The sequence below is a fragment of the Phoca vitulina genome, unplaced genomic scaffold (assembly GCF_004348235.1).
Source record: "Phoca vitulina isolate PV1807 unplaced genomic scaffold, GSC_HSeal_1.0 scaffold10, whole genome shotgun sequence".
Taxonomy (NCBI): domain Eukaryota; kingdom Metazoa; phylum Chordata; class Mammalia; order Carnivora; family Phocidae; genus Phoca; species Phoca vitulina.
The window spans coordinates 11500067-11526737 of NW_022589713.1; the positions used below are offsets into that span (position 1 = coordinate 11500067).

A 26671-nucleotide genomic window follows, 5' to 3' on the forward strand; every position below is an offset into this window, starting at 1 on the left:
CAACATTCTTCATGTTCTACAGGACACATCCCACTCTTTCAGCCACCACGTAGCAAAGCCTGCATTTAAATGTAAGTAACATTTTCTGGATGAGCTAGCCTATACACAGCCGCAGAAGGAAACACTAAACATGCGCTATGGAGCATAAATTAACTCTAACGTACTTTGCCTGTATGTTTCATGTATAGTTGTTATAATAATTATCACGGTTTCTTGGGCGCAGTGCTCTTGGGGGGATCCAGGCTTGCAGAAGTTTATGTTCATTGCAGGGAATGCAAAGAAGATGTGCCGCCGAAAACAGTCGGTGAGCTCTAGCTGGCACTGAACTGCAGCTGCGCGGGCTCTGCGGGATGCGGCCGCCGTCAGCGGAGGCAGTCGGAGGCAGAGCGCTGCTGGGCTGTCAGCGGCAGCCACCGACCGGTTTGGTGCAGGATTTGGGTGATGTCTGAGAGGCAGGCAGATGTTGGGAGGACAAAGTGACCACAAGGAGCAAGGCACAAGGTAAGTATATGTAAAATAATGGTAGAAATCAGGAGATTTTCAAAACGGTCAAGTAGCTCTTGGCCGGGAGCACTGAGGTCTCTGAAGATTTTTAACATTTTAGTTCTCCTCAATCTACTTAGTAGCTTCAATTTCGCTCTCTCTCTAATTGTCTCTCTCTCATTCTGGCTCTCTCTCTCTATCTCTATCTCTCACACTCTCTCTCTCACTATCTCTCTCTCTCTGTCTCTGTCTCTGTATCTTCCTCTCTCTCTCTCTCTCTCTCTCTCTCTCTCAGATACATGCATAAACATACCTCCTGAAGGACATCAAAATAAATAGTTGTTGATATGCCATATGTTTGTACAAGTTTTCTGCTTGTAATTCCCATATCTTTTTCTAGTAATATACCCTGGAATGAGCAAGAACCTGTCAGAATTCCCCCTACTTTTAGACTCTTTAAAGGAAAATACCATTATGAACTATTAAAAGTTTGCATTATGCATAACAGATCAGGCAAATGCCTGAAGACAAAGCACAATAAACACAGAATACTTCAAAGACTCCATTCCGCTTAACTTAGTCCCACCTAAAAAAAATGTGTAAGGCTGAAGATTTAAGAAGAACTTTTATACACAAACTAAACTTTTGCTTCTGCCTTGGGCTTTACAATCTACTGATTATGTGATGCCATTTGTCCCGTGGAGTCTGTGCACAAGACTCTAAATTAGGAGTCTTTTCCATGTCATCTTGGTGAATGGGGACCCCTCTAGATTTGCTCCAGAACCAGCTTTATCTTAGTTTCACAGATTCTTCTCTATAACCAGGATTCTTTTCCTTTTTTCCTAATCTTTTGGATCAATACCTTTTTAAGTATGCAGAGTGAGAGCTGGTAAGAAATCCATCTTTTATTAATAGCTAAGAGGCAGTTTACTATCATTTCATTATATAAGTTGAAATATCTTAATAGTTATTATTTTCCTTTTTTAAAGGAACAGAGGAAAGGAAAATTAGACATGTGTGTATGAAACAAGGAACTGCTCTTTTGAATGATGCATTACTGATTCCAATTAGTTTCACTTTTCAGAGAGAGGATGAGTTACATCATTTTGTTTTCAGGAGGTTGTAACTTACTCTTAGTTTTAAAAAATAAAAAGAATATTGCAATCCTATAATGTGACACTCCACTGGCGTACACATTCCCCCAGAGTGGGGGCCCTTTCATTACATCTGAGTATACTCTATAATGTTATGTACATAGTAAAAAGTTAATACATGTTTATTGAATGAATGAATAGAGCATTGTATCAAAAGGACAGATTTGAATAAGTTAGTAAAGAAATGCACTTTGGTAGAGGTTTTGCAAAATGTGGATAAATGGCAACTGAAGTAGGAGGCACACATTCCTAGGAAAGGAACATTCCCCAAGTTTACATTAATAATGTTATTTTTATAACCAGTTATTCATAAAATTTGCTATTAATTATTCTTACATGATACAGTATGATAGGAACAGCTGAAAACATAAATACATACAAAAGTGTTTACATTACTTAGTTATAATGTAGTTAAGACTTCTGGATGCTGCCTTCTTATAAATCCATATTTGGGAGTCCCTAGTTAATTCCCCACTCTACTGACCACACCAGTGTTGCAAGGGGGAGGTAGAAATGGAAATACTTACCCATTACTGTTGGGAATGTAAATTGGTACAAGCACACAGGAGGTCAATTCTCCAGTGATCTTCACTGATACTTAGTAATTTCTTAGTATATGCTTAGTACTTGGTAAATTCTGCAATGGTACTTAGTAAAAATGAGAATCTTCATACTCTATAACCCAGCATTTTCATTTCTTGACATACATCTTCAAAAGACTGCTATACATGTGCATAAAAATCATTGCCTTATATGATAGAAACAATCTAAATTCCCATTAAAAAGACAATGGCCAGAAGTATAATAATATAAAATGTAATAAAATGCACATCCATTATACCCATAAAAAGTAATAACAGGGAGTGGCTAAAAGCAAATGTAATTTTATGCACTGCAATGAATTTTAGAAAACATAATTTCAAGTGAATAAAATGTGTTTTGGAATTATACTTCAATAATATTTATATAAATTAATAAAAACAAATAATTCCCTCTCATTCCATATATGTGTGTGTGTGTATATACATATTTGATTATATATGTACATATGTATATGTTTATATATGTATATATTTAATTTTTAGGAACACATAATTTTATAGTAAAACCAAAATAACCATGAAATATTCCTAGAGCTAATTATTCTCAGTACTTGGTCCTTGGTCCTGCCCCAGACCTGTGGGCTTATATCTTACTCCATTCCCCATCCTTCTCCCAGCAGGTTCTGTCTGAAGCCTAATGCTGTTTTTGTCATAACAGGGAGCTTATCTGCCACTAGATAGATTTAAATAATTTGCAGTCTCTCCCTTTGTACTGAGAGACACTATTGTGGTGAGCCTTTTCGAACATGAGAATTTGAGTCAAGTATCTAACTGTTAAATAAATAATGGGGAAACTTATACACAAGGATGTAGTATTGAATAAACAGATCTTCCGGAAGAGCTGTGATATGTCCTGCAGAAAGGCCATGGGTAGGGGGCAACTGTAATGAAATTATGATGCAGTTTTTTTCCATTTCCTTTTGGCAGGAGTTGAAGTTGGGGGTGGATATAGAGGCCCTTCTTTTCGAAGGGACAAGGACAGGCAAGGCAGAACATCCTGAGAAAATGAGCATGCCCAAGCAGCAGAGCGGCAGAGCAGAGGCTCAGGAGAGGGCTGTGTCCTGCGAGGGGGCAGGCCCATTGACTTATGTCTTCTGATATTCATTTTTAAGTCTCCTTTTTTGTACGGATCCCACTGTGTTGTCTTCAAGCCCCGGGTTATGTCTGTTGGGCACGCCCACCTTGTATGGGCTGTATTTCGTGGCATCAAGCCAGCAGACCAGAAAGCTGTAGCCCAATGGCAATGGGAAACTGGTCTTGATGCTGCTTGAAACAGTCTAGGGCTTCATAGCACACGGAGCAGAGAGGTGGGTGTGAGGGTTCTGCGTGCTGAATGGAGGTCCCGGTGCTTCCGCCGAGGCGGCAGGTGCCAGGAGAGGGGGAGGGGGATTGAGGGCGCCACGCAGCTGGAGTTGAAATGACAGCAGCAACAGCAACAGGAGAGGAGGCGAAGCCAGCTCTTGGAGCAACGCCACCTGGCTGCAGGAGCTCTCGGCAATAGGATTGTCCATGAACGTGCCAGAGGTCCATCAGGACGGTTCGTGAGCCTCTCTTTGAGAAAGGCTGGGAAACAGAAAGCAATGGTGGGAAGAGGAAACCTCAGGTTGGTATCTGCTGGGTCTTTGAAAAGAAAAAGCAATATCGGTGCTGTCTTTGGGAGGACAGAGAGAGAAAGCGTGAAGAAAGAAATGGGCAGTTCCTACACTACACCAAGGTAGGTGGCCCGGAAGTTCTCCCTTGCAGGTTAAATAGTGAAAGATTCCATGAGTTGGTCCTATGGCCATATCCACACACATGGATGGTTGGCCCGTACAGGCCCAAATACACGTGTAATGCATTCAGATTTGCATTTCAAAACTGGTGCTCTGTGGAAAATCAAAATTAATTCATCCATTACGACCATAATTTAAAATACCAGGTTTGAGGGGCGCCTGGATGGCTCAGTCGGTTAGTCTGCTTTCAGCTCATGTCATGATCCCAGGGTTCTGGGATCAAGCCCCGCATGGGGCTCCCTGCTCAGCAGGAAGCCTGCTCCTCCCTCTCCCACTCCCCTGCTTGTTTTTCCTCTCCCGCTACGTGTCTGTCTCTCTCTCTCAAATAAATATGAAATCTTAAAAAAAATTTAAAAAAATAAAATACCAGGTTTGATAGTGTTAATAACAATTTAGTTTCTTTGGAATAAAGTTTCTTCAAATGCCCATGACAAATGGTAAGAAATCTAGGAAACATATAATTTAATTAAAATGCTAATCATATTGGGGCACCTGAGTGGCTCAGTCAGTTAAGCCTCCAACTCTTGATTTTGGCTCAGGTCATGATCTCTGGGTCTTGAGACCTAGCCCCTTGTTGGCTGCTCAGCAGAGAGTCTGCTTGAGAGCGCCCTCTCTCTCTCTCTCTCTCTCTCTCAAATAAATAAATAAATAAATCTTAAAAAAAATACTAATCATATTTATTCACCTTTCCTGCAAATGACAAGTCAGGTAATGGCAGTTCTTCAACCCCAAATACCTCAAAACAACAACAACAATAAAAAGAAATACCTCTTTGCCAAATAAGAACATAAACTTTTGGCTATCAACAACCTGTGAGGCTGACTTTATAATTTTTCATCATGCCCTATGGCTTATCAGGCCACTTAACTATTTTTAGAAGTAGACAGTGTTGCTTATAATTCAGTATATCTTGCAAGTTCAACCTTTACAAATCATGCCATCCAGGGCAATTGACTTGGGGAGCAAAATCTCCAAGGTCACCTGGTCACCTGCATTTAGAAAGATGAGCTGTCCAGTCAAGGGGACCATGTTTTCTCTTCCCCCTCAGTATACAATGTAGATAAGTATCACCTGTATGTTTCCATTAACTTTGTGAGGTTATTGCAGGTTAGTATTTTCAAATGCCTCAGATTCATCAAATTCAATTAAAAAATGAAAATACAGATTTATTTATTACATAAATAATAAGGAATAATTCTCCTCTTGCTTCTTTGCTTTTGGGGGAAAGAACATGAAGAAATCCTGAGAGAAAAATAATACTGAAGTTCAAACATCTTCAAAATTTAAAATATTGTATTTAGAACTGTCAGAAACTTACACAGGATAGAATAATGTATCATAGACTCTGGCACAGAAGATTTCTAGAAACTAGAAAAATAGAGAATTTCTGATGTAATAGTGAATGCAAGGGTATATATTCCAAGAAATTAAAAAAAAAACCAGTAACTACGTGCAAACAGACTCTTAAAATGAGTATTGCGTATTTTCTTTTCCTGTTTTTATTATTTTTAAATTGTTCCTTCAGATAGGATAGTTTAAGCAGCATTTACCTTTGGTGATAGCTTCGTCTCCCCCTGTTGTCCAAAGTGATAAAATACATCACTCTGGAAACAGTAAGGCACTCCCTTCCTCTGTTATTTGTAAGCTGACATGAAGTAGACAGACACCTTCTGAAGTTTTATGCATGCTGTGTTTTTTCTCCTTGCTGCAACAAGAAAAGCTTTTTCTTTTAACCTGGCTGCCTTTGAAGAAGTGACTCAGACATCTTCATGGCCTCTAAAGGTAAGAGTAAATATAGCTAGCTAACAAATTTTTCTTTCTTTATGACTAAAAATACTCAGTTGTGGGGATTTTACAATCAGTAAGATTGATACTTTAAAACCTGTCATTTATCACTTTTAAACACTGGAATTTTTTAACTTCAAGGAGCATGTTCCATTAAATTAAAAAAAAACACTATCTGATTCAATGTAAAAGTTAAGATATAAACAGTGTTTTAGTTATCATGAATATAAATATAGTGAATTAATAAGAAAGGCTGCACAGCAGAATTTAAAAGGGTAATATTTAATGCCAAACACAAGGACAGGTTGATATTCCAAGTTTAAAGGGATTTGAAGAAACCTTTTCACACATAAGTTAAAAAGTGTTAAAGTATAGTTCAGTATTTTTAAAATTTCCCATTTGTTGTTTAAAATGTGTGGTACAGCTATTTATTTTAAAGAATTGAATATGTGTTATTGGTAAATTCTAATAAATTTAATGGACTAGAAGTAAATATTACTGAATTATGAAACAAAAATCTTCCAGAATCCTTTGATAGTAAATTATATGTATAAAAGCAAACAGAAAATAACTAATTTAAGTAAGCAGATTAATTAGGGACTTTGTTGGGGGGGAGCTGGGAATTTTTCCCTCAAGTTCCTAAAACTGCATAAATATCATCAGTACTGTGTTACTTTAAATAACTTCTCAAAAGACAAGATATATGGTTGTTTTTGAAAGTAATAAATTTCAATCTCACCAAAAACACTTATGAAATCATATTAAAAATGAGATTATAATGTGTTTCATTCCATTATCACAACAAACCATTAAACTCTAGCCTATAATAAAAAGTTTTAGCATAAAGAATTATGATTAGTATAATTGGCAGAAACCTTTTAACCTAATTACAAATAGGATAATAGAGTCCACCAATTTAAAATATCCTAAATTAAATTAATGAAGCATTCAAAGAAGCATGTATGCTTATTTGCTTTCTTTATCAAAACACACTTTGGGATGCTATTTAATATGGAACAATTCAACATTTAATGTACACCAGTCCCTGAATATCATGGAGAAAGCTCAAACAAATTGTAAATTATAGACATGAAACAACAAAATCATGAATTTTAATATATGTGTGCCTCATTTTTTATATTTGAAAGCAAATGAAATCTTGACAAGTCTTTTCTTTCATTTAAGACTGACACCAACACTTAATACAAAACACTTCATCACTTTATAAGAGTTACAGCAACAACCGTAGCCTGTAAGGTAAAGAGTTGCAGAGTATGTGAAATATTTATAAGCTAGTTATACATTTTTAAAAGAGTAGATAGAAATTCAAAGCCAGATAGAAATTCAAAGGAGTTCCTTCTTTATCTGGTGGTCTGAGTCTTTGTAGAAACTTGTGACTGGAGAGCAATAGTAAGATCAAAATATGATTAATCTACCAAAAAAGCAGTGATGTTCAGTAATGATAAAGACCCAACCACTAAACTTAGAGGCAAAACTTCAGGTGGAAAACTAATACTCCTGAAACCTACTCAAATTATTTAGCACATGAAGTGGGCAAAACATCTGTTAGAGACTCTATTTAAAGGAAATGAAAAATGAAACTTCCTTTTGAATCAGAAATCTGGCTTGAGAGGGCAAGTCAGATTATCATCATTATTTACCTAAAACATGTTTGCAGACAGTTTTCTTCGAATATGTTGCAGGACATATTTATAACATTGTGAAAGTCCTCTGGCCCATGAACTGTGTTGGCAATTATTATTTTCCCAGGGAATACAGGGTAATTGGATATTTCACACATTTTGTGGGCAGTTTAATCAGCACCACTAAACCAAAGGACAGTCTGAATACTGGATGTCATTAGAACTGAAGAAATACTTGTGTGGTCTGGAGTCCCCTGATTTAGTATAAATAAACACAATTTAAGAACAAGTTGGTCCCAAATTTTAAGTTTGAGAAAGACAGGAGTTTCCAGGATGATCTAAACTGAACAGAAGCTATCTTTAAAAGCTGCTCCAATATGAACTGAAATCTCAGAAAAGGAAGGAAGTGATGTCACAATGGTGATTCCAAGAGTTTCCCGCTGAGACTCTACTCAGACTTTTGACATGATTTGCCCTGGGCCCGCAGGGCATCACTGCTTCTGGACCTGCTTTGAGGTCTCAGGACCCAAAGACCTGGGTCCAGAATGTAGTGTCACTCCCAAGACACTCAATAATCTACATTTTGTCACGGCAGACATAGCTTACAAGATAGAATTGGAGTAATTTGCTAATCTTTCTAACAATAAAATTGACGAGAGAGAATCTAATTATCTTCTGCCACCTATTATTAGAAATTGACCCCTATATGTGTTTTTTTTTAATTAAAGGATAACATGCATACAGTAAAGTGCATAAAGAACACCAAACTTAAGTTCATGATTTTTTAAAACAAGGATGCACTTGTGTAACCACCAACAAAATTACAAAATAGAACATTTCTGGCACCTCATAAAGTTCCCTTTTTTGGTCAACAGTCATACACCTTCACACCCAGGATGAACTTCTATCCTAAATTTTATCATTATGAACTGGTTTTCTTCAGATCATAATTTTGCCTCTATTTTTCTCTGAAAGTCGATGACAACAGTGCTTTTGGCACTAAGCTAAAGAAAGGATTGTTTGTTCCATATTACTATTTCCAGTTGACCTTGCTGTATTGGTCATCAGCTCCTCTCCCAAATCAGACATGATGTTACACAGTCTTCCTCTCCAGTTTGCTAATGGAGGTTTCATTTAGGCCACCTTCTCCAGAGCAAGAGGAGTACTTGAGCCCCTATGCTTTTTGTCTGCCCAGATCTGAAAAGTTCAGGATGGGTCCTGTGGGAAGCAAACTGCTATAATATTCTTGGTATGGAATTCTATCTTATTTTATTTATTTATTTATTTATTTATTTATTTATTTATTTAAAGATTTAATTATTTATTTGAGAGAGAGAGAGCGAGGGGGTGGCAGAAGGAGAGAGAGAGAATCCTGAAGCAGACTCCCTGCTGAGCACAGACCCCCCAACATGGGGCTTGATCCCAAGACTCTGGGTTCATGACCCAAGCTGAAGCGAAGAGTCAGCAGCTTAACCAACTGAGCCACCCAAGTGCCTCTATATGGACCTCTGTTTTAATGAGGCCAAATGACAAGTTTGTTTCCATATGGTCCTAACACTAAAGCATGTCCAAATTCTAAATGTCACAGACCAATACAAACTTAAATACCTATCTTCATCCATTCCTACAACTTGAAGTTTAAATAAACAAATGAATCACCTGGCAATTGTTTCTCATTAACACTACATGTATACACAAACTTAAAGAGCCGATTATTACTGCAAATAGTTTATGTCAATGTTCAAAGGACCATTCCTTGGATGCCCATGTTCCTTCATCAGTTTGTTTTGTTTTATTTGTTTGTTTGTTTGTTTGTTTGTTTAATCCCTTTCCAAGAACTCATTCAGGCTAGGCTCTAAAAATTTGGGACCAACTTGTTCTTAACATTCAGGCTATGCTTGAATTCTCTTACTGGGGGGAATTTACTATCTCCAAAGGAAACTCAGTCTTTTCTTCAAATTTATTTTTTAGAGATTTAAAAATTCTGAAAAATACACCCCTACATACACACAACTTACATGAATTCGGGAGAGACTGAGACCATTCTAATCTACTGTGAATTATATAGATGTCACTCCAACTTTAGTATATGTACAATAAGAGTACTTATTCAAATTTGTGTTGTGCCGCTGTTATAAACTTCTCCTTATAGTAGACCATTTTCCTTGTCCTTTCCATTCATATGTCTTTAGAATAGTGTGAATTACTTGTTTTCATAATGGCCCCTCTAATATTTGAAAATTCCTATCACGAATCTTGATCCATACCTACTCTCAATCTAGGACAGCATAGTGTTGTCAAACTAAATGAATGCAAATGTGAGAACTCCAATAATTTATGGATTAATAAAGAAGAGGAATAAAAACTCTGATGGGCTTTGAAAAAAATGGTATCTAATGAGGGAGAAATCTAAATGTCAATCACGTGAAAAGAAAAAGGAAAAATGATAGTAGAAAGGCAGTATTTTTCCACACATTATTACGTCTTACGCATAATACTACATGGGTTCCTTGACTAATGCAGGATAAATAGCAAATATCTACACTTTAATCTAACAGATAATTGGAATAGTAACAGTTTTACCTGGCAATAATATAGAAAACAGGTGATTCTCTAAAAAAAAAAAAAAAATCAAAGCCAAACATTATAGAATTCTGTAATTATTTTATCTTTTGTAATATTAAGTAAGCTACAAAAGGATTCACGCTGTCAAAAATGTTTGGATGCTTTTATACAAAATACTGAGAAATCATAGCTTCATTAGATATTATACTGCCCTTAAGCTCATAAATTAGCTTGAATATTCTCATAGTATGTAGAATTAAACCATTAGTTCTCAAAGTATATGGTCAGAACAGCAGCATTAGCTCATCTGGGAACTTAACAGAAATGCAAATTCTCAAGCCTCACTCCTGACCCAACTCCTTAAGCAGAAACTCTGGAGTGGGGCCCAGGAATGTGTGTTTTAACAAGCCTTCCAGGTGGTCTGGTAGAGCCTAAACAGTAGGACCCCTGAATTAAACCTAGTCATAGCAGTAGGATTGATAAAAAGAGACAAAACATTTTCAGAAATTACAAGGTACCCTCATAATATTTGAGGAAGGGAGAATATGCCTTGAAACTGATAATTATGATTCAAAACTGATGTCTAAGTTTATCCTTTTGTGAGTAAAGAATATCCTAGTTCTTTTTCCCATTTCTTTTTCTTTTGGAGTTTACAATTTTTCAGCTCTTTGAACAGTTTAACTTGCTTTCAAAAATATATTTTTGGAATCATTTATTTTGCCCAAATTAACCAACATTTTCTTACAATGACTATTACCCGTCTTCTGCATTCCTTTTTCTCTGGCTTAGGGGGTAAGTGATGGCAACAGTGAATAGGGAAGATGCAGGAGACCGTTGACCCTCTGAATTTAGAAGTAACAAATACTATGAGAAAAACTCAATGAAATGGCCTAAATTTAAATATAGGCTGAGGTTTTCATTCTCTTGCAGATGCACAGAACCAAAGAAGTAGAGGTTTGCCTGGCTTTCTTCCTGGAGCTCCAGACCCTGACCACAGCTTTCACGTCTCACTTCCCAACCCAGGGAACCAAGTGTGGCAGCCAACTCTCCCGCCGCCAGGCAGTCTCCCTCCTGGCCTAGAATATTTAAGCCAGGTGTTTTTATCTCTTTATTTCTACACACTTTCACCCCTTAAAATGAATACAGACTTGGTTTCTTGCTTTTCAACCACAGTTGAAGAACTTCAACAAATCACTTATTGAAGTGAGAAAAGCAGTATAAATCATGAAATTATGAAAAAAAAATTTACCTCTATTATTTGGAAAGAAATTTATTCTCTTTTATTCCCACTTCTATTTTCCTTATTTATTTGGCAGAGTGATGACACTAAACATTTTTGATGGAGCTCTTTAGCACATTTATCCTCCTTCTGCTCATTGCTCAAGGTATAAGCAAATGTATCCTCAAGGAATTGTCTGACATGTCTAGTCACCTACAGCTATTTAATTAAAGGATATTTATTGAGTACTTGCTATTATCAAGACATATAAAAAGCATAAAACCTAGTCCCTCTCACCCAAACATTCTGCAACCTAAATGGCATGCAAAAATGTTGACAAAAAGTGCAAGGCTATGTACTAAAGCCAGATAAACACACAGTTGTAATGTGTGCAGGTGCATAGAAGAGAGAAAGGTTGTTAAGGATCTAAATACTCAGGAGAGACTTCCGTAATGATCTGAGAATTCAGTGTCTTCAACTGAATCTCAAAAGGTGTCTATAAATCGAAGGGAAAGCAAGTTACCAAGTTAACATCATTGTCTTTGATACTGCTGCATCTCCAGGTTGATTTGCCTAAAAGATCGTATTATTATTAGATATAGTCATTGGAGGGTGAGCAGTGATTCAAGCCTTATAATAAATCAATCAAGAAATACCACCATCTGAATTATGTGGCACATAAAAAACGATTATATTTATATATGTTATTGTTGCTTTTGTATTTTATCTTGCAAAAGATTGGAAATACACTAATATTGAGATGTCAGCACATCTGCTGCTATTTTCAGCTTGTTTGGCATTCTTTCAAACTATAAAGTCTATCTCCTTTATCAAAATCAAATCTCTGTGTTAATTCCCTTAAGGTACAAGAGATTTCTGTTATGCCTGATAGGGTTTAAGCTGCATGCAGCATATGTTCCTGGGAAAATGTTTATAATTGCAGATGCCTTCTCCAGAAACCCACTGGCAGACAAATGTACTTCAGAGACGGGAGAGCTCAGGGAGATATGTAAAAGAGCTGGAAAAGCTAACCTACCATCTTCCATCTGCAGAAAGGATCAGCTGTAATAGCTGACTAGAGTTGATTAACTGCTGCAAGCTGTTTGGGAATGTTGTCAGACAAGGTTTTGCCAAGTATAAAAGTGATATACCAGTGCCAGAGGGCTGAGGCTTGATGATCACATATGGTCATCACATATTCTTCTTCCATCCATGAATGATGACACACCCGGAGCCAGATGCTTGACATGAATATATATATATTTTTACATTCCATAAATAGAGATATGAACTCACTGGCTTCAGTTCTAAAATGAAGTCAATTTTCCAGACATAATACCTTTGGTAATCTTTTTCAGAAAATAAAAATATGCCACAAATTGGTGAATAGTATACTTCAAAGGGAAAGGTAATTTATTCACCTTACACTAAAAGAACACTTGCTTGCTTTAAAGCAGTGTACTTACAACAGGATAAATGAGCATTTTAAATGTTTTATACCACAAGTCTGTAAGATATATAGATATATAGATATATATAATGAATTTTATGTGTTAAATTTTATCTAAAAACCGTAAGAATTAAATAACATCATAAGCATTTGAAAATAGTACATTTTTCAATAAACAGGAAAATATACAAAATATACAAAATCCTTCTAAATTAAAAAAATCAAAGTAAAGGGGCACCTGGGTGGCTCAGTCGTTAAGCGTCTGCCTTTGGCTCAGGTCATGATTCCAGGTCCTGGGATCGAGCCCCGCATCGGGCTCCCTGCTCCGCGGGAAGCCTGCTTCTCCCTCTCCCACTCCCCCTGCTTGTGTTCCCTCTCTCGCTGTGTCTCTCCCTCTGTCAAATAAATAAATAAAATCTTTAAAAAAAAAAAATCAAAGTAAAAATGTAAAAACTCATCTATTCTCCTTTAATCAAGTCCATCCAATGACTAATGAAAATCTTATTTCTATTAACAATTTGAAAATAAATTTTCAGGTATGTATATAAACATATAAATACATAGATACACATGCACATATATATTTGTGTACATGTGCATATATGTATATGTGTATAATATATATATATATATATATATGGATGTATATGTGTGTGTGTATTTAAGTCATTCATGTAGAGCTAAACCTAAGAATAAACTAGAGATCTCTCTTTGGATTAACATGTTTATAATAGTCAATATCATTTTATCTTATTAGTGTCAAAGGACAATTATTATAATTTAGTCACCTAGAGGTAGGAGTAGTGAGTGAGTTAAAGTCTACAAAGACACATGTATAGATCTAATTTATTTTGAAGTACATATATTAAATGGAATCACTGATACCTGTAAACCTAATAAATTATATATGAGAATTTATTCTTAAGCTATATATCCAAGGCTGTCATTGGATTTCCACTCTATGGCTTTCATACTTCAGTGCTTCACTTGCCCTGATACCTGAATATATGATTCAATCTGTCTAAAGTTTCCAACAATTCCTAGCCCATCATTTAATAGCAAAGGGTGGAAAGGGCTTATTTGGACTAGAGTTTATAAGTGGCCCAGGACTACTTAAAGGAAACTGCAAGATCAAAACAAGACCCTCAAATCCAGGGGGGTTTCCCACAGAGACAGATCAAATCAAATACTATCACAGAGGTTGGGGTGTATAAAAGGTTAGAGAAATTAGGAAGAAAAGGTACTCAGAAGTTCCACAGTATCGATTAAGAATTGTTTATCCCAGTTCCTAAGATTAGTTTAGTGATGCCAATACAACAACAGAGTAGAAAGCATTCAGAATTGGTGGCAAGCAGAAAGATCTGGCTTTAAATCCCAGCCCAGCCATTTACAAACTCTGCGATCCCAGGCCAACTACTCACTCCCTCTGGGATTGTTTCTTCACGGGTAAAATGTAATGATGTCTACCTCTCTGAGTTTTTGTGAGGATTAAATCAAACACTATGTCAAAATATCTACCACAGTGACTACCTCGTGGTGGCCACTAAATAAACAACTTCTATTATTAGAGAGCAGAGGGGTACGACTTCCCTTTGCAATGTGGAGTGGATCTCAATTGATAGTCTCTTAAGTTTCAAGACTAAGATTTGATCCATGGCACTAACATTAAAGTTCCTAGACTCAAACTTTAGTCTTGCCCCCACAGTTCTTCTCCCTCTCTAAGTTGGACCTCTAATGGACCCACCGCTAATGGACCCACTGCTAAATAATCATGGATATCCTTTGTGACTTTTCTCTTCTCCCAACCCTCCATCTTCCTCAAAAGAGAACAGAACTAAGAATAGTACACTACAAAAGACTGATTCTAGTGTTTAAAAATTGCCAAATAATTGCTATACCAAAAAATTGCTAAAATAGGTTTTAGAATCTCTCAAATCATAAATGTATGGAAAATATTTTTTGTGAATCTTAAAAAAAGAGGCTACATGAACTCTTTTACCAATAATAAGATTTAAATAGAGGACGTGGCATTAGTTGGCATTAGTTTTACCTGCACCTCAGGATATACAAGGAGAATGCAGGAAATAATGTAACTTCAAATTTTCCGGGTTTGTAAGGCCCAATCAATACCAAATATTACTAATGACTATTTCAGTTTAATGGTCACCAGTGAGTTTATTAAAGTGAAGGGAGAATAAAGTGAAGAAATTTAGAGGCAAAAGAGAAAATGAAGTGTTGGAGAAGACAGTGGTCTTCAGGGTTCATGAATTTACCTTAGTGAAAAATAAAATTCATTCAAAGAACATATTTTAATATTTCCTTTAAACATTTGCATTGTGTACTTTTTAATATAGTCATTTCTCAACTATCTATGAGTACTTTATCTCTGTAAACTAACTTCATTTTTAATTACATAAAGCAAATTTTATTATGTTAGCTGTTAGTGGCAAAACTTATTCTGCTTAAATGGGTATTTCGTTGGCACCAGTAGGATTTCTGGTTGTTGTTGTTGTTGTTGTTTTTCTAGTCCAGAGGAAAGTATGAGTGAGAACAATTTACAGAATGACCTCTCTCTGCTTTAACAAAGACACTTTATTTCTATGAGGAATGAGTTGAGAGTGAAAGAGAAGTTAGGCAGGGTGGAGAGGGGAGGCCAGGCATTCAGATCATTGCTTAAAAAAATGAGTTTAAAAAATTTTTAGGCATTATTATTCAGAGACTCTTTAAAAATCTTCAGGTATTGTTTCCAAGAGTTACTCTTTTATCCCTTTGTCACAGAAAGAACACAGAGTTAACCACAGTTCCTAATCTTATTCTGGGCAATTCTGCCTTGGAATTCTCAGGGTTCTTGTTTTTTTTTTTAATTTTTACTTGAATACAAAAGATATCATCTTTTTCATTATAAAATGTGAGCTGTTTTCAACCATTTCCTGGTAGAGAACATGAAAATTACCAAATTTAATGTGTTAAACAGGTTAATAGTAATATCTCCAAAGGTTTTCAAAGTGTGATGTAACGCTTTTTATTTCCTTTATGTCATTCTTTAACAGTTAGACCTGATAATCATACACCAGCAGGTGGAGCTTCTTGGAAGTAAGTGTATTATATTTTATACTTATTAAAACTGTTAAAAATATTTTAGACTTCAGAAATTTTGTTATATTTAAATATCTCATAATAAAGTTAAATGTTGAGGATAAAATTAAATCAAAAAGATCAGTAGGTCTCCTTTTTAAAATAAACACTCAAAGTAAATTGTTAGTCTGATATAGATAAACCTAAAAGCATAAAACTTTCCAAATCTTTGGTAATATTGTTATCAGGAATCTAACATTATTTTTATCTTAAAATAATAAAAGATGTTTGATCATTTCAATGCTTGTTAATAATTTATTTCCTTAATGATTTCAGAAATGGAAATCAAGGTTGAAACTAAATAACAAAACCCATTCTACTCCTGAAACTAATATTACACTGCATGTTAACTAACTGGAATTTAAATAAAAACTTGAAACAAAACCAAAAATAAATAAATAAATAAATAACAGAAACCCATCGAACAAAATTTGTTGTTTTATCATTGAATTGGTGATTCATCAAATGGCTTGTTATTTAACAATACACAGATTTACAACAATGATTAACTGAATTCAAATTACTTGAGTATTTTTTGTCCTTAATATTCTATATTATATCTAAAATATGTCAGAATTGTAATAAACAGCAGGATAGCATGCAGCTGTAGATAGACTGTTAAATAGATCTTAAACAAAATCATTACTATGCTGTGAGTTGTTCCAATAAATTCCACAGCAATGATAGAAGGATTATTTGAGGATTCGATTCTTTACAGACTTGTTTCTTCAGTTGAAAAGTGGAACTACATGTTCCAAGTGGGTCATATATCTGAAATCAAAATTTAGTCATTGCACAGCTTTGTTCTCGGTACTTTGATTTCCATAGCTAAGTCCTCAAATTTTAGAGCATGGAAGTAGATTTGGGTGAAGAAGATACCATATACTTAATAATTAGTCAGTGATTCTGTTTTCTTTTAATAATACTACCCCTTTTACTTATTTAAAGATTTGATACTAAGCAATAGTACTGTTTTGATGAATTTTTTTTTCCTCCCTTAGTGATCCTTGGCACTGAGACCTCCAACAAATATGAGATTAAAAACAGCTTGGGGCAAAGAATTTACTTTGCAGTGGAAGAAAGCATCTGCTTCAATCGTACCTTCTGTTCCACGCTGCGATCTTGCACTCTGAAGATCACAGATAACTCAGGTCGGGAGGTGATTACAGTAAACAGGCCTCTGAGGTGTAACAGCTGCTGGTTCCCTTGCTACCTTCAAGAGGTTAGTCATTGGCTGTGCGTGTACTTTTATTTTTCTATGTTTGAAAAGATTAGCAATTATTTAATAAATGGCATTCATCTGGAGCCATAAGGCAATTCACCTTTCGATTGTTTGAATTAGTAGTATTCTTGCTCCTTTAGGATCAGAATAGCTTAAGGACTTGGTGATTCACTAGCTTGTTGCTTTTGTTTTTTTTTTCTCTCCAACAAAAAACTATAGTGGCTTCCGTGAATGGGTAAAGACAGCTAATGTGTCATGTAAATAGGACACATCCTCTTGAATCTCTGTATTAGGCACATAATTGTAATATCTATGAGATCCACCATTAAGCAAATCTACCCTTTGCGTTCTCTAACTGTAGCAAAGTTCAGAAAGTGCTGAGTAATACTAAACTCTTTCAAGGTGTTCTCTTGGTTAGGTATTATTTTTAGTACAGAATCTCACATCCCATTCATCCATTTATGACAAACTTCAAACTGTGACAAAGACTACATTATTGTTCTGAAGGGAGCCATTTAATTATTTTAATATATAATAGATTTTCATCATTATCTAATAGATTTACAATAATAACTTTCATTGACATAATGCAGTTAAGTCGATACGGAACGTTTACTTACTTTAACATCTTTGATATCATAACATCTGTATGAGCTAGAGAGAATAGGTTTTACTCTCCACATTTAGCAATTGAGAAAACTGGGGCTTTAGGGATTGTAGGTAATTTACACATCCACAAAATATCATGAATGGGGCTTGATCTACTGTTCTTATTCAAACCCCAGTTTCTCAAAAAAAGAAAAAAAAAAGGTTTCTCTATTGAGGACCTATGTTTAAGTACTCTACTTGGCATGATGAGAAATATAATATGGATGGGGGTTAATTGAGGAAGTTTCTAGCAATATATATTGAAGCTAATTCTCCAACTATAGGCAGTTGCCTGGCTAAGTGATAAAATGGAGCAGGTCCTCATACATGGAGTCCAAAAATCTTCATCCTCCTACTGAGGATATTTAAGATCTAATATGCTCTAAGATGGTATAGTCAGTATAATATACCTATTTGAAAGTTTCTGATAATTGATGTTTTATTTCATAGTAGCCCAATGTCACATAAATGAAAGGTAAGGTGTATCTTGATACCCATTAATAATTTTTCAAAATGTGGTCAAAATCAAACCAGTTATTTTAAAAGTGATCCCAGGACAAATCTATATAACTCTTTCTTTTTAGTGTTTTTTTTTTTTTAATTTAAGTATAGTTGACACACAAAGTTACATTACTTTCAGCTGTACAACTTAGTGATTTGACCAGTCAGATCTACGTAATTCCAAGCACTCTCATTGAAACCACCTCTGTTGATCCAAGAACACTACAGACATACACATAAGACTATGAACTTAATAAATTAAAAAAAGACAAAAGGTGAACAGACTATAAGGAGTTGGTTTGATTTAAAAGCAAACAATTTTCATTTTTACCCACCTCTAGTTTATTTCACAACGCATTTGATTTGACTACATAAATACGTTGAAATACAATATGATGAAAAATAAAGAAATTAAGGAAATGAAGGTAATGGGTAAAATACTAAAGTAAAGCCTGAAAATGCAATTGCTAGTCTATAATGCTTTGGAAGAAGTTAAACAGAAATCAAATTGGTATGTAAAATGGTACCTTCACAAGAAGCATTTGTTTTTAATTGAACACAGAGAAGCTAGAAGTTGACAGCCTGAAGGGAAAACAATCATGAATAGCTAATAATTGGTAAGTGAGGGATAAAAATAGATGTGTGTTGTGGCAACACAGAAGAGGGAGTAGATTGGAAACACCTCATGGGAAACAGCTTCAGTGCTTGACCAACTGCCATACTCGGAACAAAAATGGCAAAGAAGCCAGCGTCCCATGGTCAGAAGACAATTCTGGGATAGGTTGTCTTCAGGGAAGTATGATTAAAGACATGGACCTTTAGTGAATAATGCCAAGCATATCTATACAGTGAATTTCTTTGTTTCTATAAAATAATGGGGAAAAAAAATCCACTGCTGTGTTTCCTTGTAGCAGATATTTAGAATATCTTGTAGAATACAAAAATAATTTCATAAAAGTTACTGTTTAGAAGTAAATTGACATTGTTGTAAAATAAAAATACAATAACCTTGGAAAAAATCTTATTTTATTATTGTCTCTTCTTACAGTTAGAAATCGAAGCCCCTCCTGGTACTATAGTTGGTTATGTTGCACAGAAGTGGGACCCCTTTCTGCCTAAATTCACAATCCAAAATGCAAACAAAGAAGATATTTTGAAAGTTGATGGTCCTTGTGCAACATGTGGCTGTTTTGGTGATGTGGATTTTGAGGTATGGATGACAGAATAAAGGAAGTTTTCACTTAGGTCCTGATTTTTTGCAACATAATTCAATTTTAAGATATTCAAATCCTGAAATATCTCTGAAATAAATTTAGAAGATAATATACTTGTGAAATAATGTAATAAGCCCATATTGTACATGCCAATAATAACTCATAATTTCAGTGATACTAAGCTCAAGATTTTTTTAAAAAACATGCTAAAACTTTTTTGATTTATGTGGAATTACAGCACCCATGGTACAAAGCAAATACATACAGTTTAGAATCACCCTAAATTATATCTTCTTTCCTGTAGCTCTGATGGTTACATATCCCAGTTCAGATCTCATCTAAAAAGCACATTCCATTAAAAAGCACATTCCATTAAAATATCACTAATTTAGAACCTATGACCAGAACACCTGCTAACTTCATTTTGTAAAATAATCTACACTTAACTAAACATATTTGTGTAAATTCAATGTTAAAAAACAATAGGAAGTTGCAAATTCAGTTGTAAGAATATGAACTATCTTAACTGCCTTTCCTAGAAATACATTTTAGGCAAAGCAGATCGAATTTAAAGTGTATACTTGTTATTCTTTCCTTCATTCTTTATACATTCACGTACATCCCACCTAGGACATTCAGTTTGAGGGACTTCAGGGAACACTGTTCACCCAGAATATGATGTAAATTTTGCGATGTGAGCTGTTCTAACTCCAGTCCACTCTAAAAGGACTTGGCATGACTTTCCTAAGACTAAAGGGTAGTCTCCTCATTCAGTGGGGAGTCTGCTTGTCCCTCTTCCTTTCCCTCTGCCCCTCCCCCTGCTCTCTCTCTCTTAAATTAAAAAACAAAAAACAAAAAAACTAAAGGATAAAAATATGCCTTATGATTAAGACTTGAAAATTTTAGTACCGGGAGACATGGGTGACTCAGTCAGTTGAGCATCTGCCTTCTGCTCAGGCCCTGATCTCAGGGTCCTGGGATCAAGCCCCACATTGAGCCTGAGCCCATGTCAGGCTCCCTGCTCAGTGGGGAATCTGCTTCTCTCTCTCCCTCTGCCCCTCCCCATGCTCATGCTCTCCCTCGCTCTCACTTTCTCTCTCTCTCATGAATAAATAAAATCTTTAAAAAAAAAAAAGAAAAAAAAGTTTTAGTATTTGTAGTAATGGATGTCCTAAGTAACTTTCTCTATTTTCTATCTTCTCCTGCCATACAGAAAGTGAAAGTTTATATTGAATCACTTTCAGCCTTTGAATGAGAAACAGGGCAAGCAAAATAGTTGATAAAGTTTAATTGTAGACTCCTTCTAGCTGAGGACTATAGATTTTTTTTTTTTTTTTTAAGATTTTATTTATTTATTTGACAGAGAGAGACACAGCGAGAGAGGGAACACAAGCACGGGGAGTGGGAGAGGGAGAAGCAGGCTTCCCACCAAGCAGGGAGCCCGACGTGGGGCTCGATCCCAGGACCCTGAGATCACGACCTGAGCCGAAGGCAGACGCTTAACGGCTGAGCCCCACCCAGGCGCCCCGAGGACTATAGATTTTTGATGTCAAATTAGTTTGCATTTCCTGTGTGATATATTTGCCCAGAGAATTTTTTTAGTGAAAAATAGGACTTCGGGTTAGTTATAAAGGAATTACCTAGTAAATATATAGTATAATATAAAAATGAGATTAAGCAATGGCTGATAATATTTAAGTATGTTAGTAATTATAAAATCTTAGCAATAAAAATTTAAAAGTTTACAAATTATATCTAGAAACTTCTTCTAGAAAATCTTATCTAAAATCTTTATCAAAAATATTTTCTTTTTCTTTTCTTTTTTTTTTTAATTGAAGAATTCAGGTTTGAAATCTGGACCTCAGGTAATAGAATTACCTTCAAGGTTAGACCATGTACTTGAGACTATGTACCTGCTGCCATCTTGTGGTAGCCTGACTTTAATTATTTATTGCTATTATATTCTCAATCTGCATACAAAAAGCAAAAAAAAAAAAAAAAAAAGGAATTAGGATAAATTAGACAACTGTCAGAAAAGCAAAATTCCTGAAGAATGAACTGTAAAGTTAAATCTACAAACTTATGCTTATATAAAGGAATGAATGACATGGAATTGTCACAGATGATGAATAAAATAATTCATCTCTCTCGAAGCAAACATACTAAGATACTTAACACCATTTGTTTCACGTTTAGATTTAACATCTCTTATTTTCTTTTCAAAGGTGAAGACCATTAATGAAAAGCTTACAATTGGGAAGATTTCAAAGTACTGGTCAGGATTTGTAAATGATGTCTTTACCAATGCTGACAACTTCGGAATTCATGTTCCTGCAGATCTAGATGTAACCGTCAAAGCAGCGATGATTGGTGCTTGTTTTCTCTTTGTAAGTATGGTCTTAAAGAGTATGAGTGATTTATTTCCCTTTTCTTGTTAATTACTATGGAGCCAATCTCATTTTGCACAGCATCATGTTTGCCTCAAGGAGGTTTATGCATAGAAGGCTAGTTTGGGACCAACTCTTCAGAAGTCAGAATTTAGGAATCTGCATTTCTAATAGGCAGCCCTTCTCCACTGGCCTTCATACCCTCTTCCTCAAGAATTGCTGCCCTGTCAAATCCTACTCATTATTTCTTCAAAGCCTTAGTTACCCTTCTCTTTCAATTTCAATTTAGATTTTTGGCTCATTTTCGCTTTCACTGGAAAATATGTAAATATCACATTATTTATCCTGGGTAAAGTTCAGGACTGTTTCATTGTTTAACAATGAATTAAGTGACATTCAGAATGTGAAAAGTACAGTTGTCTTGCCCTTCCAATATGAACGTGAATACATGGATTCACAGGGATGAGTTAATATGTATCAGTTTCCATTATTACAAAGATACTATGTCTTTGTCCTTTTTTTTTTTTTTTTACAACTTATGACCCATTAAAATATTTTCTTCTTGGTGTGGATATTGGTGATAGGAGAACAGAATTCAAGTCACACGTGTGCCAAATGCTTGGCCATCTCCTGTTCCTGATTTTTCCTCTAATATCTCCCTCATTGCTTACCATTATCAATGCTCTGACAAAAAGTCATGGAATTTAAAAATAAACCTGTATTCTTCCTCTTATATTTTGTTGTTCTTCATTTAGGATCTTAAATCTTATGGTTATATTAATGTGTGCTGCTGTGGGGGAAAAATGGCTCTATCTACTCATTTTTTTCTAAAGACACTTGGGAAGTAGATTAACTAAAAATAATTCCCTAATGGCATTACTGAAGATATTTAGGGTTTGATATAGAATATATATTTTTCCAGGAATTTTAACTTATTGGTTCCCTATCATTGGTAGGAGGTAGAATTCGTATATTTGGATTGCTAGGTTTTTATACTTACCAAGTAGTCACTTACCTTCAATTCCCATTTGCATTTATAAATCTAACCAATTCCAGTCAATCTTGCCTATGACCTAATATTTCTTCCATTCCTTATTCTCCATATTATCCTCTATCCACTTGACAGGGCTTTTACTTTGCCACTTCCTGCTCACCTTTCCCATTTTTAATCATTCAGCACTTCAACACCAATCCCTCCAAGCATGCACACACAGACACACAGAGACACACACACACACACAGCTCTTTTCCCCAAACCTCAATTTGGCCTTTCTGATTAATCTCTGTACTTAATGTTTATATTAAAAAACAGATAATCTTTAATCTGCCGTACCCACTTATATTACGTAACAGGCTGACAGTAAAAATGTACTGTCAACAATTTGCTATGCACTATAAATTGGAGAAGCTCTGATCCAGATAACACCCCAGTCATCAAAAAGATAACTTTTTAACTCCATTTTCTCAGGGAGAAGTATACTCACAGAGAATATCTAATGCTCCCATCCATTTCTTTTTTTCCCTTTTTTTGGGGGGGCAATATAGATTTTAAAACAATTTCTCACATGTATTGCCAAGATAAATCACTTACTTCTACATATAATTTGATAGGAAGAATTATGTTTTTAATTTTTAAATGCTGTCTCCATTTTACCTTGTGCTGAGAGAGAGACCTTCAGAAAGCTGCTGGTATGAGAATACTCACTGATCCAAACAGCAAAATGCACAAGTACTACCTAATGTTTGGTCTCCTCTGGTTTGATGCCTCCACTCCACAACCCACAGCTCTAACTACCCCTTCTCAAGTTCCCTCTGGTATAGTTTTCAGTACTTCCTGAGATGAATACCTAGTCGCTAACCACATAGTCCATGATGATGTATGTAATACTTGTTCAAAAGTCAGTGTCTATTGCAACTTCCTGCACCGACACAATACCCTGCAATCCAAGTCTGCACTGTCTTGATCACCCAGGATTTTGACTGATGATACCCTGCTGACTGGGATAAGATTTCCAAGTAACTTGTATTCTGAAAACTAGTAACTGTCGCCAAGCTTAAAACTTTTTGATTTTCCTCCTACTGATAAATCGCATGTTGCTGGAACACCACTGGGAAACATAATTGCATGATATAATCAAAGCTTACATGTGAGACTCCTGATCTTAATTGTTGCCTTTTTGTAAATGCACTCATATTCACTTTATTTATTTGTAGGATTTTATGTTCTTTGAACATTCACTGGCTGGATTATAACAAGCAAGATGACAAAAACAATAAAATATGCAAGAATATATTTCAGTAAGTAAAGAAAACTTTAAATGATCTCTTTCCCTTTGAAGATATCTATATTTGACGCTGTCTAACTCTTTTTCATTTTCTTCTAGAAATCCCGTGGGCCCTGGATTTCATTTTTAAATGGTTTGCACATTTGCTTTTTTGGTAACAAATGTTAATTGTTGTATTTATTAAAGCATAATGTAATGAAGCAATTATTTGGTTGTAAATGCATGATAGCTAAAGACAAGATTACTGGCCCGAGCACAGGGTTGCTTTGAGAGATTGTCATTCTTTCTTTTTAATCCTTTTGAAGTTATTGCACGGGTAAGCATGAAAGATGAGAACTAAGGCTTGCAGCATCACTGATGAAAATCCAATGTTTAGAGAGCACTTTGAAGTTTTTCTGGTACTAAGGCTGGTTACTAATCAAAAGGACTGGATTTCTAAAATATTTTTTCATAAGCAGTCTTTTGACTTTGTTTATTAATCTTATTGTAGTGAGACATTTTTACTTTATATCAGAAAAGCTGAAAGTTGGATAAATAATATGCTTAGAGATGAGGAGGAAGATAGATGAAATCAATTTGTTCTAGTGGTAAGGAACTAATATTTCCATAAGGAAGCTAATATTTACAAACCAAAGCATGCTGTAAACACATATGCACACCAGAGATTTAAATAAGCATATAAATAGACTTCTCAGTTAGTAAAAGCAGTGATATAGAGCAGGAACTTTACCTATTTACAGTGAGTTCAGTCAAGAAAGGGATGTAGGGCTCTGAAAAATTCACAATTCTAGGACTTAAAAATAAGCAAACAAAAACAAACAAAACTTTAACACATGAGGCAAATGCAGAAGTCAGGGCATACAGTCAACTCAATTAATTAATGCCTTCTACTTTAAAGTTTTCAGAGTCCTCTAGATAACTACATCTAGTTATCCACTCATTTCCAAAGCCCACACAAGAAGAAATTTTTAGAATTTCTTTTTTAGGGATGATGATAGTTCTTCCCTTTCCAAAATGAGGAAACAGACTTGTTTTAAGCAAAGCACCCTGTAGCCATTTGGACTCTAATTTAGAATTATATAAAGACTACCCAAATTTCTGTCCACTTATAAAGGTGTTCAGAGAAACTCCAGGCAATCCCCCACTTAGAAACAGAAATGTGTTCCAAGTATCTATTACTAAATTAATTGGAATTAGGAATCTCTCATCTAGAAATAACACTGTATGTGTCAGTTAAGCTCCCAAGATAGCTCACAAATAGCAATTTAGTCCTGGGTTCTGGGATCAGGCCTCTAGGTTGTATAAGATGGAAAGGAAAACGGTCGCCTTTTCTGAGAGCCCCCTCCGTTGGCATCCCGCAGCAAACCCTAGAAGATTGACTGGGTGGAGCAGAGTAGTTAAGCATTAACACCAAAAAATAACCGTGCTTCAAACCCAGTCTTTCCCCTGGCGGTCCCATCCATTCTCTCAGCGTCACTGGTGTGACCTGAGTGTTGGAACAGTAGGGTCACAGAAGCAGACGGCCATCCTGTGCGTGACAGACGTTGTCTTGAGTCTGCTTGTGCTAGCCACGCCTCTGGACATTGGTCCTGTAGTCTTTCTCAACTTTCTCAGGTTTCGCATGTGTTACTTTGGAGAGCTGTGGTGACGGTTGAGGGGACTGCAGTGTTTCCTCTCTTTCCCCTTGATCTATTTTAACTAATGTGTGTGTGACTTATTCATAACCAGCTAAGGAAGGGACATTTTTAAAGCTGATGCTTATTAACTAATAAAATGGAGAAAAATCGCCAGCATTTTCAGGGCTTATTACCTGTCAGGCACCATGCTTCATATGAATTCCTGGTGGGGGAACAAAATGCAGTAAAAACAAAGGAAGATCAGGCAGTATGTGGAAGACTGCCTGGCACCCTATCTTTCCCCCTCCTCAAATTTTCTCCTTAAAGATGAATCTGCTTTCATATCTTCTTGTATTTTTGATTTCTAAACTGATTTTTGTAATTTATGTCATAACAGCAGCATTTGACACTCTCATGGTGGGGCAAAATGGGAGAAAAACACTACTTATAAATACTACATTTTAACATGACAAACATTTGGATTTAAAAAAGAATATTTAAATGGTTTAAAATGCCTGCTTCTAATGGAGACTCTCTAAAGATAAAAATTCTTCTTAGAATACAGTGCTTATTTCAAAGTTGGCTATATTAAACAAAAACCTCCTGTATTACTTTGCTCCTGAATTGCACACTACAACAAATTAAGATCCATCCTATCTCCTCTTCCTCATTAAAGGTGAAATTGATCTTTATATGTCTTTTGTGCTCTACTTTTTCCTTCCTTTCCCACCAAACATGAGTCCTTGAGCAACTAGCAAGACTCACTCTTCAGTAACATTTTCAGTAAAAAGTATGCAGCTCTAGAATGAGGAGGGCCCTCTGTACATCACAGTTTTCTGGTTTACTACCTCTCCTTGACCCCACTACACTCTCAGAACACAGGCTCCCCACTGTTTATTCTGAAATGTACCGGGAAAGACTTGGCCAGCTTCAAATGCCTTTTCTTTCTTTCTTTCTTTCTTCTTTTCTTTCTTTCTTTCTTTCTTTCTT

General features: G+C 35.6%; 1 protein-coding gene across 4 annotated transcripts; it reads left to right on the forward strand.

Moving 5' to 3' along the window:
• PLSCR5 (phospholipid scramblase family member 5) lies at nucleotides 1-26305 on the forward strand. 4 transcript variants are annotated; one of them, XM_032408494.1, is made up of 10 exons: nucleotides 1-71; nucleotides 270-501; nucleotides 5727-5793; nucleotides 10935-11098; nucleotides 15724-15766; nucleotides 16810-17030; nucleotides 19228-19389; nucleotides 21619-21780; nucleotides 23995-24078; nucleotides 24165-26305. In XM_032408494.1, exons 3-9 carry the CDS (start codon nucleotides 5781-5783, stop codon nucleotides 24031-24033), a joined length of 804 nt encoding a protein of 267 aa, XP_032264385.1. In that variant the 5' UTR covers nucleotides 1-71; nucleotides 270-501; nucleotides 5727-5780; the 3' UTR covers nucleotides 24034-24078; nucleotides 24165-26305. The 4 variants fall into 4 exon arrangements, with proteins under 4 accessions (XP_032264385.1, XP_032264384.1, XP_032264387.1 ...); XM_032408493.1 differs by lacking the exon at nucleotides 1-71 and having other exon boundaries at nucleotides 197-501; XM_032408496.1 differs by lacking the exons at nucleotides 1-71; nucleotides 24165-26305 and having other exon boundaries at nucleotides 197-501; nucleotides 23995-24113.
• Nucleotides 26306-26671: the final 366 nt, after the last annotated feature.